The sequence below is a fragment of the Oikopleura dioica genome, chromosome XSR (genome assembly GCF_907165135.1).
Source record: "Oikopleura dioica chromosome XSR, OKI2018_I68_1.0, whole genome shotgun sequence".
Taxonomy (NCBI): domain Eukaryota; kingdom Metazoa; phylum Chordata; class Appendicularia; order Copelata; family Oikopleuridae; genus Oikopleura; species Oikopleura dioica.
In genome coordinates this window covers 6876676-6891375 of record NC_137294.1, presented here as the reverse complement: position 1 = coordinate 6891375, position 14700 = coordinate 6876676, and the positions used below count along the sequence as shown (strand labels likewise).

General features: G+C 42.5%; 5 protein-coding genes and 1 long non-coding RNA gene across 6 annotated transcripts; all 6 read right to left on the bottom strand.

Annotated features, from left to right (window-relative positions):
• Nucleotides 1–362: 362 nt before the first annotated feature.
• On the bottom strand, nt 363–2186 carry LOC145706853 (uncharacterized). Its single transcript, XM_081784303.1, has 3 exons — nt 2035–2186; nt 1280–1993; nt 363–1229 (listed from the first exon to the last, which is right to left on the bottom strand). The coding sequence occupies exons 1-3, from the start codon at nt 2128–2130 to the stop codon at nt 591–593; spliced, it is 1449 nt and encodes a 482-aa protein (XP_081640429.1). The 5' UTR covers nt 2131–2186; the 3' UTR covers nt 363–590.
• LOC145706851 (uncharacterized) lies at nt 2185–5144 on the bottom strand. The gene is made up of 7 exons (XM_081784302.1): nt 4041–5144; nt 3750–3997; nt 3396–3708; nt 3124–3356; nt 2753–3082; nt 2390–2709; nt 2185–2349 (listed from the first exon to the last, which is right to left on the bottom strand). The coding sequence occupies exons 1-7, from the start codon at nt 5038–5040 to the stop codon at nt 2205–2207; spliced, it is 2589 nt and encodes an 862-aa protein (XP_081640428.1). The 5' UTR covers nt 5041–5144; the 3' UTR covers nt 2185–2204.
• A 174-nt stretch (nt 5145–5318) lies between these two features.
• LOC145709047 (uncharacterized) lies at nt 5319–9205 on the bottom strand. Its single transcript, XM_081786731.1, has 10 exons — nt 8977–9205; nt 8727–8932; nt 8317–8684; nt 7941–8276; nt 7719–7899; nt 6715–7108; nt 6465–6669; nt 5977–6410; nt 5703–5816; nt 5319–5661 (listed from the first exon to the last, which is right to left on the bottom strand). Exons 1-10 carry the CDS (start codon nt 9160–9162, stop codon nt 5545–5547), a joined length of 2541 nt encoding a protein of 846 aa, XP_081642857.1. The 5' UTR covers nt 9163–9205; the 3' UTR covers nt 5319–5544.
• Nucleotides 9206–9723: 518 nt separating this feature from the next.
• On the bottom strand, nt 9724–10730 carry LOC145708117 (uncharacterized). Its single transcript, XM_081785740.1, has 3 exons — nt 10331–10730; nt 9935–10269; nt 9724–9894 (listed from the first exon to the last, which is right to left on the bottom strand). Exons 1-3 carry the CDS (start codon nt 10716–10718, stop codon nt 9799–9801), a joined length of 819 nt encoding a protein of 272 aa, XP_081641866.1. The 5' UTR covers nt 10719–10730; the 3' UTR covers nt 9724–9798.
• A 470-nt stretch (nt 10731–11200) lies between these two features.
• LOC145707781 (uncharacterized) lies at nt 11201–13420 on the bottom strand. The gene is made up of 10 exons (XM_081785358.1): nt 13309–13420; nt 12897–13166; nt 12740–12853; nt 12572–12695; nt 12439–12527; nt 12217–12396; nt 11745–12177; nt 11565–11675; nt 11365–11521; nt 11201–11320 (listed from the first exon to the last, which is right to left on the bottom strand). The coding sequence occupies exons 1-10, from the start codon at nt 13322–13324 to the stop codon at nt 11216–11218; spliced, it is 1599 nt and encodes a 532-aa protein (XP_081641484.1). The 5' UTR covers nt 13325–13420; the 3' UTR covers nt 11201–11215.
• Nucleotides 13421–13570: 150 nt separating this feature from the next.
• On the bottom strand, nt 13571–14091 carry LOC145709964 (uncharacterized). Its single transcript, XR_014134975.1, has 3 exons — nt 13964–14091; nt 13784–13917; nt 13571–13741 (listed from the first exon to the last, which is right to left on the bottom strand). It is a non-coding gene; the product is annotated as an uncharacterized LOC145709964 (long non-coding RNA).
• Between the last annotated feature and the right edge of the window lie 609 nt (nt 14092–14700).

Genomic DNA, 14700 nt, shown 5'->3' with positions numbered 1-14700 from the left:
GATTTCGGATGGACTATCTCCCACATTTCCAATAAAGAACAAAGCACCTTCGTTGTCTCTGATGAAGGCGGTATCTAGAAAGTCAAGAGGGATATTCTCTTCAGCCAGTCTGTTGAGCTTGATGTCGAAGTTTTCCCTCACGTGGCATACTCCAAACTGATTGAAGAGCTTGAAGTTCGTGAAGCCGCCAAGTGTTGGTGGTCCTAACTTGGTCTGACCAGGTCCTATTTGACGAACATAGAATGAAATTGAGATCATTGTGGCTGATTTGGATAAAGAATAGTTCTTGAAAGCATAAAAACGAGCGTTGTTTTTAATAATTTATTAAAAGTTTTTAAAACTTTCTATCCATAATTCTTGAGGCAGATCGGCGAAGATGAGGTTTTTGAAGCGAAAGTAAGGCTTTAAAAATGAGGCAAGGGTTGTTTGTCCGAAGTTTTGGTCGAGTTGAGATGCTAGAATTTTTCTGCCATTGATAACTGCTACTTTGTAGTAAATTTCATGGGCAACATTGTAAGGAATGTCTTGTGTGGTCATGATACGCATTGCGAGGGCGTGCTTGTATTTACTTTATTATGTTTTATAAATCTTCATCTTTCCCAAAATAGCGAGTTAGATAGAAAAACACTCCTTTGTTTACTCTCTTGCAAAGTTGAACCATCATATGGGTTTTCAAGAACAATGTTATTCACCGTGAGGTTATCGTTATGCATGTTCCCTGGATTCCAAGGAAAGTAATTAGGCACCATTTTGTCCAGTCCTCGACAAAGATACAAGTTTACTTGTTCGAATTTGCCGATCTGAATCGACGTGAAATTGCGCACTTTTTCTGTGAGTGGTAGCAGAATTTCCATTTTTCCAGCGACGATGAAAAAATCGAGCCCGTTTCGAACTGGCAAATAGCGCTGTAAAGCCACATTTCGTTTGTAAAACGGACTGTTATTTACATCTTCGAGGAGATCCAGCACTACAGTAGGACGTTCTTTCGCAGTCTTTTCGAATCGAGAGAAGCGAATCGTCAACTCGAAGCTCAGTTTTGCCTCTTCGTATGGCATATCCTCTACCCAATGTCGGAGATAGATTCTTGCGTTCACGTAGGTCTGCTCATTATCTTTCTGGTTGCACCAAGATCGCGTAAAGTATTGAGCTTGGATGACATTCTGCACTTTTCGCGCACCAAAATCGCGATTCCATCCACAAAGAGGATTCTTATTATCGTCGTCTCGAAGCTATAATCTTAGTTACAATCTCCACACATAGTTTCTATCTATTTACTAACCTGAGTTTTCTCCTTCTCGCAAAAATCGATCAGGTGTCGCCTCATCATATGGAGAGAGTAGTGGGGATCATTCAGCCGCTCACAAAGAAGTTTTTTATCGTCTTCGGGATCCTCATAAGAAACCACATATTTGTTGTAGTCGGCCATTTGCTTGTTTCCTATGATTTTGTTGATTGTGGCTTCTTGAGCTTCTCGATCATGGTTTTCTGAGTTGCTCTCTGCGAAACTGACGCGTACAAGGAATTCAAACAAGTCCAAAGATTGAATCTGAATTTGCATCTCATCGCCTTTAAACTCCTTTATTTTGAAGTTGCTTTTTGTGACAGCTCGTAATCGTACGTCACTTTTTTTCACGTAGCGATAGAGTTTTTGTTTCTCCTCCTTCGGTGGCTCAGGAGACTTTGGAATGTAAGGTCTACCAGTTAGTGTGACCAAGGTGTTATGATATGGGTTGAACATGGAATTCAGAACCGGGTGCACCTCATCTCTGAGTTCACTGTCCATCGACTGAATTGATTCCTCTTCGGGCTCTGGCTCTGATTCAGACTCGGAAGACGAAGAAAAAAACTCAAACTCGTTCTCATCAGCTTCCTCGTCACTCGAATAAAGTTCTTCCACTTCAATAACAAAACTCTTCCATATCTCTTCTTCGCCCCCAGCATCCCAGACATCATCAAGCGCCTCTTCGAGCGTCTGAGTAACTGAGTACTCTCGCTTGAAACAAATTTTAATCTGGTAGTCCTGGGAAAGCTTACATAGATATTCCCTCCATCGGGAAGCACGAAGTTTATCTCAACTCTGTCATCGGCTGTCCTCTTCTTGTTAATATCGTGTAATGACGAGTCCGACATTTCATATTCGATTTCGATTCCTAAGCACTCTAAGCCTAAGTAAAAACAATTGCGTTCAGAATAAGAATGGGAGTTTATTCAGACTTTGGAGACGCCAAAAAGTTGTTGGAACGAGATGGGTCAATGAACTTTGAATCAACAGAAACCATCGAAGGGCGACTATTGAGGAAAATAGAAGGATCGGTGTGAGTCCAGTTGTCGTCAGCCAAACTAAAGTGACTAAAAAGTGTTATTGGGAGGAAAGTGAGTGGCGAAAAACCTGAACTGTGGGGCATCAGGGGTTTCCACTGGCTGCAATCTTTGAACAGGCTGCAGGATGGTCGGTGAGCAGGAATTAGAATTATTCGCCTCCTCTGAGGGCTGTGAAATAGATGGATGAGAAATAGAATCCAACTTGGGGAATTTCAAATTGACGGGATGAATAGATTGCACAGCGCCAGAGCCACCAACAAGCACTTCGACTGGTTGCAAGTCAGTTAAGCGCGCTTTGTTTACGGTCAGAGTGTACTGAGAGTTGGAGACGGGAATTTCGCTTTCGAAATTGGGAATACGTGGTGGAAACACTTCCGGTATGCTTAACTAAACAAATTTTTACTCAAAATAAAGAAAACTAAAGAATCACCTGGCTCGCAATCGCGGATACCAAAATATCGCTAGCAATGCTCTTCTCGTTGGATACAATTACAGGGGCTTTCTTTTCATTTTGACTCTTTCGCGACTTTGTCCGTTTACGCTTAACATTGTCCTCAATGTCGACATCGTGTAAGCTCTTTAGATGACGACTGTAAAGCTCTTTTGTTTGGAACTTTGCGTCGCACAAGTGACAAGTGAGATGCTTGAAGGTCGCTAGATGAATCTTTTCATGTGCTTTTAGACAGTCGGGGCGGAGATACGCTCGGTCGCAAACATGACAAATAAACATTTTTGACTTTGAGTGACTCCATTTGTGGTCCTAAAAAGACCTTAATGAAATAGAATATGGACGATTCTTGCCTGTAGCTTATCTTTCCGAGCAAAAGCTTTATCGCATCCGGGAAAATCGCATTTGAAGGGTTTTTCCTTCGAGTGGATCGACCTAATGTGTCGAGTGAGCTTGTAGTTGTCAGCAAACTGAGCAGGACAGAACGAACATTTCTTGATATTCTTCTGATTATGATTTCGGCCTTTATGGCGTAAAAGAGTAGCATGTAGACGGAAGGATTTCCCACATAGATCACACAAGAAAGCTAAAAAAAATCATACTCAGGTCAAAAAAATGGCCGAACCTCCATGTCCTTCGTGAGCAGTCGCAATATGATTAGTGAGATTTTCTTTTGACCTGAAAAACCCGTTACAGCCCTGATATTCACAAGGATGAAAGTGGGATTCTTCACGCAAGTGTTTTGCCAGCAAGGACATCTCATGACAGCGGAAATCACAGCTCGGACATTTTATCGGCGAGGTTTCTTCGTAGACAATGTCGACGTTATCTGGCTGACCTTGTTCTAAGATCGCTTTTTGGTGGCTTTCGCTTCGTCGGTGTTCGTTCTGTTCTCGCTTAGTTTTGAAGGTCAAGTCACAGACATCGCAGGAAAACGGCTAAAAATGAGTTAAAAATCGCCACAAGTTGGTTTGATTACTCTTTGCTCATGAATTCGATTGTGCTCGACGAATGCTTCGAGACTTTTGAAAGAAGTAGAGCATTGATGGCAGCAATAGGCTCTGCGGTAATGATGGGTATTGGTCATGTGCGTCTTGAATTCCGATAGGGACATTTTCGGTTTTTTTATGCAGAGATTGCACTTGATATTGCGCCAGTTTTTCGTCTTTTTTGACGAGTTTTTGTTACAACTGCGACCGTGCCGTAATCTCCAGGGTTCCATCGCGCCTAAAATTTATTTAAAAAACGAATTTTCTGCTTGAGGATTTACCTTGCGAATGCTGTGTTGACCCAGCAGTGATCGACGAAAAGGGCACGATTGGAATACTATTAGAGCTATCAGTGTATAAGGTCATTTGCGGCGAAATCCAACTCATGTGGATATCTTCCAAGTGGGTGCCCAAATGCATTTGACTATCGAACTCTTGATGACATAAAGGGCAGAGAGGTTTAGTTAAACCGGTGAAAGAGTCAATAAAAGAGGTAGTATTGTTAGGAGCTTTTTCATCGTCCGATTCAGGATCCCGCGCCTCAACTAGCGTCACCACATCGGAGGCCTGAGCGAATTGTGACTTGTTCGTAGTGTCGTTCAAATCTTCATTTTCAATCTGCAACTTTCGTGGCTGTGCTTTTTTGCGTCTTTTTGCTTGAGAAGGGAGCATTTCTTCCAAGTCGCGCTCCGAACCGAGCGACGAATTAAACACATTGTCGGCACCATGCTCATCCGAACAGGCTTCTGGCTCGACGGTGACGGTAGAATCGACGATCGATCTAGCAATATCATTCATGGACACAAGTTGAGCCTCATTTGCCTCTTCAAGAATGATTTCCGTGTCGCATCTGGCTCTTGTGATGGATTCCATGATCACATGTTTCACAACCGCGATAATTTTCTTGGCTGCTTCGCTCCTCTCTACAAAGACTTCTTTCTCGTCGCCTTTGCTGAACTCGGTGCAGGATTCTTCATGCTCAATAATTGAATGCGCGACGAGGAAGTTCTTGTCCGAGCACATGAAAAGACATCTACTGCAGGAGAAAAGCAACGGCGGTTCCTTCGGCTCTGTGGAATGAAATTCTAGCTGAGGAGCAGAGGCAGAAATCTTTTTTGAAAGTGATTTCAATTTTGATTTTTGCGATGATTTCTTGACAAGGGGCTCCGTTTCAACCTTCCAAGTGACAGCGGCCACCTCACGGTCGCACTCCTCATCCCAATTGTTTTCCCAGTTGTTTTGAGGCTCCAGAATCTCCCCAAAAAGCTCCAGCGAGTCCATTTTCAAATCTAATGTCTTTTTCTTAGAATCTGCTATGTTTCGCTCTCATTCTTACTCTTCTCTTACATCCGCGCTTCATCTTATTCAGTAATGATGACCACCGTGTGAAAGTTCTCACGCTTAGTTACGTGCCCGGAGGACAAGGTAAACTGGAAGATCTACCTTTGCGATGAAGAAGAGAAAAGAGACAATCTGTTTTAGTTGAAGAAAATGAAAATAAAATCAAGAAATATGAATAAAAAAGAACAAAGTTGGTATGCATGGTTTTTAATTATTCATCATAAACAGTAACTGGGCCGAAGTGAAATAGTATTTTAAATATTGGAAAACCATTTCAAACGAGAATTTTTATAGAACTTGTCTTACAATTTATAAATTTTAAGTCTTTTACTTGTTGATTTATGGAAAGATTAAAGGAAAAAATGCAACGGATGGAAGTAAGGAAACAGTAAAAATATATAAAATAGTAGTAGACGTACAGATTTAACAAGTAGAAGTATAAATCTAGACTTTATCGTCATTCTTCGTGAATATGCCATGAGCAAAGACCCGAGGATGCATTTCTGGTGGACATGCGACAATTGAATTCTGCACTTCCCCTCCGAGACTCTCGTGGTATAGCTACAGGGAAGCATTTTTTCAGTACGTTCAAAGGAACTTACGTGAGTTTCGTTAATGCACCATTTGAGAATGTCCAATTGAAGAACGTCTGCTTTTCCGGTCAACACAGCGATTCTCTTCTTTATCTTCCCCAGACCAACGTTTTGGAGGGAAACCTCACCTTTTGAATGGTTGAATAAAATAAGCTGACAATTTCGTACTAGAGTGGATTGAATAGGTAGTTCACTCCTAAAGTCCGGGCGAAGGGTACATCAACGCCTCAATCGCAAAGGCTGAACCACCTGCACAATCTGATGTAGTATCGAATCAATCAACCTTCCCTTTCGCACAGAGATTGAGGTCATCGTCGACCCAAAAGGCAGCATCAGTGCCGAGTGTCTCGTCCCACCAAATTGCTTGTGGTCGATTGGCTCCTCTTGCATAATCGCTCATCGCCTCGTCTCTGTTTTCCGCCCGAACCCAATCGTAGCCGTCACTTGCCAAAACTTCGCAAAACTCCTCGTCATCCCTATCGCCCGAGTTTTCCTGCAGGATCATTCGCGTGTCTATGCTCTTTGCCTCTGCGTTCAAACTCATCTCAGACAAGCTGAACTGTTCGATAACTCGCCCTTCTCTATCCGGGTCGTATTTTTTTAGCTTTTCGACAACTTTATCGAAATCCCGCCATTTTTCCAAAAACTCGACGCTGACCCGAACGAAGTCTCCATCTTTGTCGACTGTTTCTTTTCTTGCCTTCCGTTCAATCAGCGCTAAATATATTGAAAGTTTCAATCATAATACTAGTTGTCATTTTGGTAACTTACATGCTTCGAAATTCACCCGTAGTCGCATGTTGTCTGCTTTCTCACAGTATTCGATTTTCCAGCCGATTCCCCGAATCTGTGCTCCAGGAAGATAGAATTGTCGTTCGTCTCCGATCATCTTCATAGAGGGACTTAGATGTTGCATATTCAGACGCCAGCGAAGATGAATTGTCCCATCAAAGTTTTTCTCGTCCCATGAGTGGACCTAAAATAGGAGTCGCTTATAGATATCATATCTAAGAGATGCTACCTGGATCACAACTCTTTCAATCTGAGTGATGATGTTTATCCAAGTATCATCGTTCTTTTTGGGAACAACAAAGATTTCGGGAACATCTCGATCGAATCGTGGGCAGTTGATGCCTAATCCTGCAGCATGAGCGGAAATCGGCTCATCTAAAAGCATTTCCAGCCCATTCTTCACCGTCCATTTCGCCAGATAGAGAAACGAGTACTGGGTCGATGTATCCGCAAGTGGCTGAGCTTTCCCAGTCGACTGGCTTTCCACGACATTGCGGTCGTCAGGCTTGTGGAACGCGAAGTATTCTCGTGCAGAGAAGTTTCTACTCTTCCGCAGAGAAATTGACGCGGTAACTTCGCCGAGGATGACCAAAGAAGGCTTTGCCGAACCGCTGGAACTCAATCTTTTATAGAATAAGAAATTTTGAACATTATCCTAACTTTGATTGGGAGACACTGAATCAAAGGCCCTTACGCGCGCATTTTCTGGAAGAGAACTCATTGGGTTGGGGGCCCAACTCTCGCTCTTGTTCAGAACTGTTTCCTACTGGTAGGTCATGGTTTGGCCGGATGAGAGCCGATCGGTTCCGGACCGGGCGGCGCTGAGCGGCGCAAGGCGGCGCAGGGCGCCACAATTCAGCACATCCCCTTTGATTATCATGAAGACTAGTAACTTCTTATCCTTTCCTGACAGACATTTTCCCAGTCTTCTCGAGAAGTTTACTTTTTCTATGAGAAAATTCGTTTGGATAGCATACTCCATTCTTGCAAGAGCAATGGAAAGGGACCACCGACCATGTCGCCCAGATATTTTTGCTTCCTTTCGACATGATTACATTCATTATCGAGGCTGTTACATTCATTTCGTTGGAGAAACATTTGAAGGACATCTCTGTTGCTGGAAAGCGTGCGTGAAGTGCCTCTGTGTCCCAGTCAAGTACTCGTAGAAAGACGCCAGTCTTCCGGGACCAAATAGTCACGCAGCTTTTCTTTTGCCAGTAATATTGTAAGAACCTCGAGAAGGTAGGCTCAGACCAGACGACAATGCAGTCACCAGAAAACAGGATTTTCTCCACGCTTCCGGGAAATGTGGAGGACAGCGTAAAGGATTCGCCTGTCACATAGTTCTGTACAACGACAACACGCTCTCGATAAACGGCGGCGTTGGGCTTTCTTCCACCGACAACAATCGGCCCTAGATTTTCAAATGTGAAATTTGAGATTTCAAATTTTTACCTATCAACCGCTCAACGTGAAAAGCGATTTGATCACCGTCACGGGCCATCGGTCGAAAATGTCCATTGAACTTGTTGGAGAAGAAGGGACCCATCATTAGGTTTCGCACATTATCAGCAAGAAGAGGAAATCGCGGATCAATCGTCTTGTGATCGTGTCGATCATCCGATCCACTGGGTTGATTGGGCTTGACCATCTGAGAAAGTCGAAAGGCCCATTTTCTAACGAAACTCTTCGCTGTGATCAGTCGAAGAGGATAGTTCTTGTGACTTTTTATGGCTCCTTCTTGGAAGACACATAATGACTTATAGATGATTTTCTTCGCGCCTCGAAGAGCTAATAAATAATTTTCATAAGAAATATCATGGGAGCTAACCTTGAGTGAGTCCACGCTTGGCCCAAGAAAGCCCTGGATTCTGACCTGCTTGCCAGTAAAAATCGGGAGGCGACTGTCCTTGTCCAGACCAGGCTTTCTTCAGGATCATATCTGCTAACTTGACGCCGACAACTCTAGTTATTTGTATTGGCTCTAGTTGTCGGCTGAAGTGCGCTCGGCAGCGATTGCGAATTCCGGCCTTGATTTTCTTCAGCTCAGCAATTCCAGCGTCGAAGTCGAGTAAAAAGCTATTCCAGAGATCTTCAATAAATATGAAAAGCACGATGTATGGGGCAGCTCCACGGCTAAGAACTCGGTTTTCTTGGACAATATCTGGGAGACTATCGAGGCCGTACAAAAGTAGATCACTTGAATACAAATTTAATACCGAAAAAGATATTCTTTCATACTGGAGCACAGCGAGGATGATGCAATCCGACCGATATTTATGTTGATTGATATCAAAGTCGGTATTCTGCGAGAGAAGCTCCAGAAAATCTGTGTACGTTGGCTTCGGTGAAAAAATTTCGAAAAGACCGTCGAGAGCTTCTTTGATGAGCTTGCAAACATGGAGAAGCTCATCTATATCGTCGATGATTGTCTGCAGAGTAATTTCCTAATTAATAATTCTTTCCAGTGACTAACCTCAACATTTAATACCTTTTTTGGCGGTTTATTGGTATAAACTGGTTTGTTGATTGTATAAGCAAACCTTCGATTGTTCCGGACTTTTTTAAACTGGTCACTGTTCTTTTGATACAAATTGTTAGTCTCTATCGCAAGCTTCTTCAATATTCCGTATGCTTTCGTCCATGTCTCCGGATCTTCCAAGTACGTAAGCCGCATTTGAAAAAAAAGAAGAAAAATCGGAAATAAGGCTTGTGAGTGGTTGCTGGCTCAAAACACGTGTGCTCAGTTTTCAGGAGGCCGAGTTTCCCTAGGTGCCAGAACCGACTCAAAACTTTGGACACCGCGCAGTCTCGGAGACATGGCTGCTCACACGCAGCTCTCTTTTGGGCGGCCCTTTGATTTCTTTCTAGATTTCTTTAATAGACCGGTCTAACTTTATGTTATAAGCTAAATAAGCTAGATTATCATGACTAATGATTTATTAGAGAAAATGGCAGTCCGTACTGTAAGTCAACTCTAATCCTATGTTTGGATATTTATTACTAATGGCACAAGTTCTGCCGCAGAACCGAAAACTTTCATCGATCTCGGAAAACAGTTTGCTCAAGGAACATCAGTAAAGAAGGCGACAGACGTTAAAAGGAGCCCTGGAATGCAACCAAGACCATAATATTCCACGCGAAACTTCTGACGAATTTCCCGCGCGAATTTTTGAGGGAAAAAAAACATCAGCCTGAAAAATCGTTCAAAAAATTGTCCCGTCGTAATGACCTGGTCTTTTTATTTTTAGGATTTTATTTACAGAGAACAGATTATAATTTGAGAAATCATGTTGAGTATTAGTCTTATGATCTAGCAGTCACCAATAGCGGCTATGGATCCATCCGAGCAACATTCTTGAGACACCGAGTTGAAAATTGAAAATGGTCCGATTGGATTAGCGCAGCACTAGGAACTTGATATTTTTCATTAAAAAGTCTAAGCTTACCTGTCCGTCGTATGCTTCCTCAGGTCCCACATTTGGTCGCCCAACAAGAATGTTTGCGCCTTCTCCAACAGAACCATCCTCGTTTGTTAAATTCCAGCCTTCTTTTGGAGGACACGCTTGGTCGGAAAGGTGAACAAACTCTACTTCCCCATCTTTCGTAATCTCCCATCTCTGCTGCTCGCTGTTCCAGACGATTTGAGATCCGTCTTCTTTTTCGTAGCATTTTCTACCGTTGACAAGGAATTCAAGCGATGGATATCGCCCGTCCGACGTTCCTTCTTCAAGGTGCTCGCTCGAGTTGCTCAAATCGAACTTCTCTTTATTGCACAGATGCGCTAAAATCAAAATATTCAGAAATTAAGGAAAACAAACAATTTTGAATAAAAAAATACTCACGGCAGATTTCTTGATGCTTGAACATAGGGTAGTTCATGTAATGGAGGAATCCGTTAGTAACGTCGTCGATAGCTGCGTGCTCGACGGCAAAGAGAGCTGTGCATTCGCAAATTGCACGTTGGCAAGTATCCGCTTGGTCGGTGCACTGAATGTAGCCATTCGACTCCTTCGTGTAGCCGTATTCTTGAAGCTCTGAAATGCACGTCGTTCCGTACTTTTCTCGGGCGCAAGAGAGACAAGACTTGAAGTTTTTGCACGTTCTGTCAAGATCATCGACTGGTGGTCCGGTTCCAGGTGAAGTGAGAGGTCGGTCAGAGGCAAGGAAGGCGCAGTGGCAGCCGTAAGAACCACCGTAATAGACGTTAAAGTTTGAATTTCGATGAGTCATGATGTCAGTGAACAAACTTATCGGGCTTAGCGAATTCTTATTTATTATGATACAACAATCTTGTACCCTTCATTGAAATATTAAAGCTCCAAAAAGGAAAGACTCTAAAGCCGATCCTGAATCTTCGAGGGTTGTTTGGAATCATGCTACTGATTCTCGATCTCGCCCCGAGAGTCTGTCCAGTTACCCATCTTCCCTTCTCTTCACCTTGAGCAGAAACTGCAGTCATCAAGGTAAAATGGCAGGCAAGCTTCATTTTCTCTTAAGTTTCTATCTTCTTTCAGATAGACGATTGAAAGTTTTTTTTGTTCGCTCGGATTCGGATGGTTCTTTTCCATTGCAATGCTGCTTTTATACCTACCAGTTGAATAAAGTGCACGTTTCTTGGACAACATTCGCGGCTAACCTCAATGAATTGTAGACACCGTAATAATCGCTAATGCAGCACAAAATTTACGGAAAGCAACGTGCGAAGAAAAGGATTTGGTTTTATATGTTTATTTTTGATGTTTAGGGCATCTAAGAATCAGAGCTCCATCTTCTTTCACGGCTTCAACAGATAGTTTTTTCTGATTCACGTCAGAGGGGATATTGACTTCTCGCTAAATAGACCAAGTTATGATTGGTTTTTTTATAATTTTTTTACGGAAAGGGTCGAGGTTTTCGAAGACTTGGTCACAGAAGCTTTGATTGAAATTTTCTTCTTCGAAACTTTTACTTTCACATTTTCAGGCGCTTCTAAGAACATAGCTGGGACATTCAAACGAACTTCCCATTTTTTGTCCGAATTTTCAATAATTTCACTTAATTCGATCTATAAAGTATCTTCAAGAGGAAGTTTCTTACCAGACAGGTCCATTACCGGACTCGTCTTCTTGGGATTCGGCATCAGTAGCAGCTTTATGAGCCTCAGAAATACTTGATCGACGCGATGAAACGGAAGATTGTGAAACGTTTCTAAAGAGGTTCTTATTCTGATATTACTAAATGTAGGAAATCGCCTGTCAGCTAACTTATCGGAAATACCTGGAGCGTTGAGTTGGGGTTGCTCGACTAGAACTACGGCCAAGATGTTCTTGCAGCTGGAAAGACTCAGTTTTTGCGGCGAATTTCTCTTCCTCAGGTTTTGCAGGTTGAGTTTTCTCCTCCGTTCTGGCTTCTGCTGGCTTTTCGATCGCATTTTTTTCCACAGATTTCGCTGATTCAGTTTTCTGCTCTGGTGGAATAATCGGAGCGAGGGGTTTCTCAGGGGATTGAGGGCTCTCTGGTTGCTTTACCGCGGCAGGAGGAGCAATCATCGTTGGACGAGAGGGTGTCAAATCAGTAGCATTCAAGGAAGATGTCATCTCACGGTGAATTTGGGCTTGTGTGGCCGTGTCGATTTTAAGATCTCCAGCACCGTTTGGGACAAAAGTTGACTGGCTTTGTTTCTTCATTCCCATGATTACGACAACACCATCTGAAATATCTAAGTCACTTTGTCCAGGAATCAATATACCTTTGATAAAGGTTGACACTGTTCCTAGCTGGACGTCACTAGGAATAGGGATTTTCTTCTCAATTAAAATAAAATCATTTCGTTTGTAGCTTCGGATCGAGCCAACTTCACCAGCGAAATTTTCGTCGAGAACCAAGCGGGATTCCCATCGCTTATCACTGTTTTCTACTTCATCGAGTTCTGGAAATAAAATTAAAATAAACGTGAATCAATTCTAGTTACCCGTCTTTGAGGTGCCGTTGATATTTCGACCTCCATTCATTTCACCGTAAAACGATGATCTTGAGTCAGGACGGGATGGTTGGCCGAATCTATATTTTGTTTCATGTTTCTTTGATCTTAGGGAGAAACTTACGTTGGAGCAAACATGTTGGGAGTCGCGAGTCCAGATCTTGGCTGATCATAAAAACCAAGTGCAGAGCCCATCCGGGAGCCAGCTCTTGACGCTCTTGAGTTTCGGCTCATGCAACGGCTGTGACCTTTTGTAGACTTTGTTAGTATATTGACCAGTTAGTAAGATTACCAGGTATTTTATCACAAACGATCCGCACGACAGTTCGTTTCTTGTCAACAACAACATCGAGGGTTTCTAGTTTGCAATCGTCAGGAAGAGTGATTCTTTTGTTTAGTTTGTACTCTGAAAAAAAAACTTATTTTCTGAAGAATATTTTAGCTCTCACGTTGAGTTTTGGCCATTCTGCCCTCGCCGATTGTATCAAAGACCTCGCAAGAAATTTGAAGCGAGTATTTGACGACCTTTACGTTGATTTTGTCGGTGTGCTCCATGAAGATCGGGTCGACAGGAATTTCTGTCAGCCACTTGTCTTCGTCATCTTGCAGGACTCGATAAGACGAGTTCTGAAGAGACAGAAAGGACGGAAGCGAAGCTCGAGAGCTCGGTCGGTAGAGAGAGCTTCTTGATGTTGCGCCCGAGCGGTTACTGTAATTATCTAGGCCCTTGTTAGACGGTGCAAAAGGTAATAGTGTTAAATCAATTATTTGGCGAAGAAATTTAGTACTTTTTGCTATGAAAAGGCGTGAAGTACTAAATTTTATGTAGAAAAAGGGAAAAACTGCTATACTTGTATCTACCTGCAAAGAAACTCATTTTCAGAGTTTTGCAATAATTCCGTTTCCCGTCCTTCTCTTCGTCACTCTCGTTGCTTAGCCGTGCTAATCATAGGCACACTCAAGTACTCTGCGTGCCCAATCCCAACAGGAGGATGACTTTCAGAGTTGGCACCCAATCAGTCCCTTATCAGTTTATTTACGACGAAAACTTTGCAAACTGGAAAATGCACTTCAATCACTACTCGCCCTTTGACTTTGAAATCAACACATTTTTAACGTTTTTAATTGCAAAATTTATTCAGTAAAATACTTTGATACTGTTTTTGAAAAATATAGGGAAAGGAAAAAATAAAGAATAAGAAATAAAAAAAGAGAAGAGAAAAATGAGCGATCGAGAGCTAGAAGAATGTTCAGATGAGGCGCATTCGCTTGACTTCCTTGGTCGAGTCGAGAACTAAAAATTAAAAACAATTCTTAAATTCGTCTTCAATATTACCGGTGTAGAGACTTTTGGAGTCGTCGACGAGTGCCATTGCTCGTTCGTCGGAGGAGATGGAGATTCCGTCGAAGCGATCATTGCATTGGATGTAGATCGTGCTCTCGCTATCGAATTCGCTCTCAGTCGTAAGGCTTAACAGGCTTACTCAGAAGCCAGGATCTTATACTGCGCTCTTACCGGGTGGTCTTTGTCTCCAGGGAAGGGTGTCGGTTGAATTCTTCGAAGTCAGTGACGTCGAGATCGGAGAAGTCGATGTCCACTCCACTGTCCATCTCGCATTTCGAGCTGGTGAATTTTCGCTTGATAACTTTCTTCGAGTTACAAAAAGAGCTAAATAAGCTATCAAAAAACTACATCTATTTGTATGTCCTCTGGAAGAGTACTGTAGTGGTATATCTGTATTAATTTCTTAACCCTGTCTTTGGAAAGTCCGCAGCCCATTTTGCTCTCTTCAAACTCGCTGTTTGTTGGTTGTTTTATTTGATAAAAAAGTGCGTTTACTTGGCTTTTTATACTTTTGGTCGAGGACTTTCTAGCCTGTTTCGATTCGACCGGTTGCGGAAAAAGTCTCTCCGCCGCAGCAACATGGCCGGAGCAGCAAGTAAATCTTTCTAGAATCAGAATAATGGAAAATTCCCCGTAAAATATAAACCGTGTCCCATGAAAAACCCTCATCGAATCATAAATATACTGTCTGTCTGTAAGCAACATTAAATATAGGTAACCGTAATGCAGCATTACTAATGCTGATTGACACTTAGTCCTCAAGGAGGACCTGAACTTTCGAATAAAGCTATTTCGTCGAATATTTACGAAAGTTGCGATTATTGATGATAGATAATGCGAGATCAGGAGCGATTCGTATTGATTTGAAAACACCAAGGAGCAATATTTCCGTTTTTTTGACGCGGGCC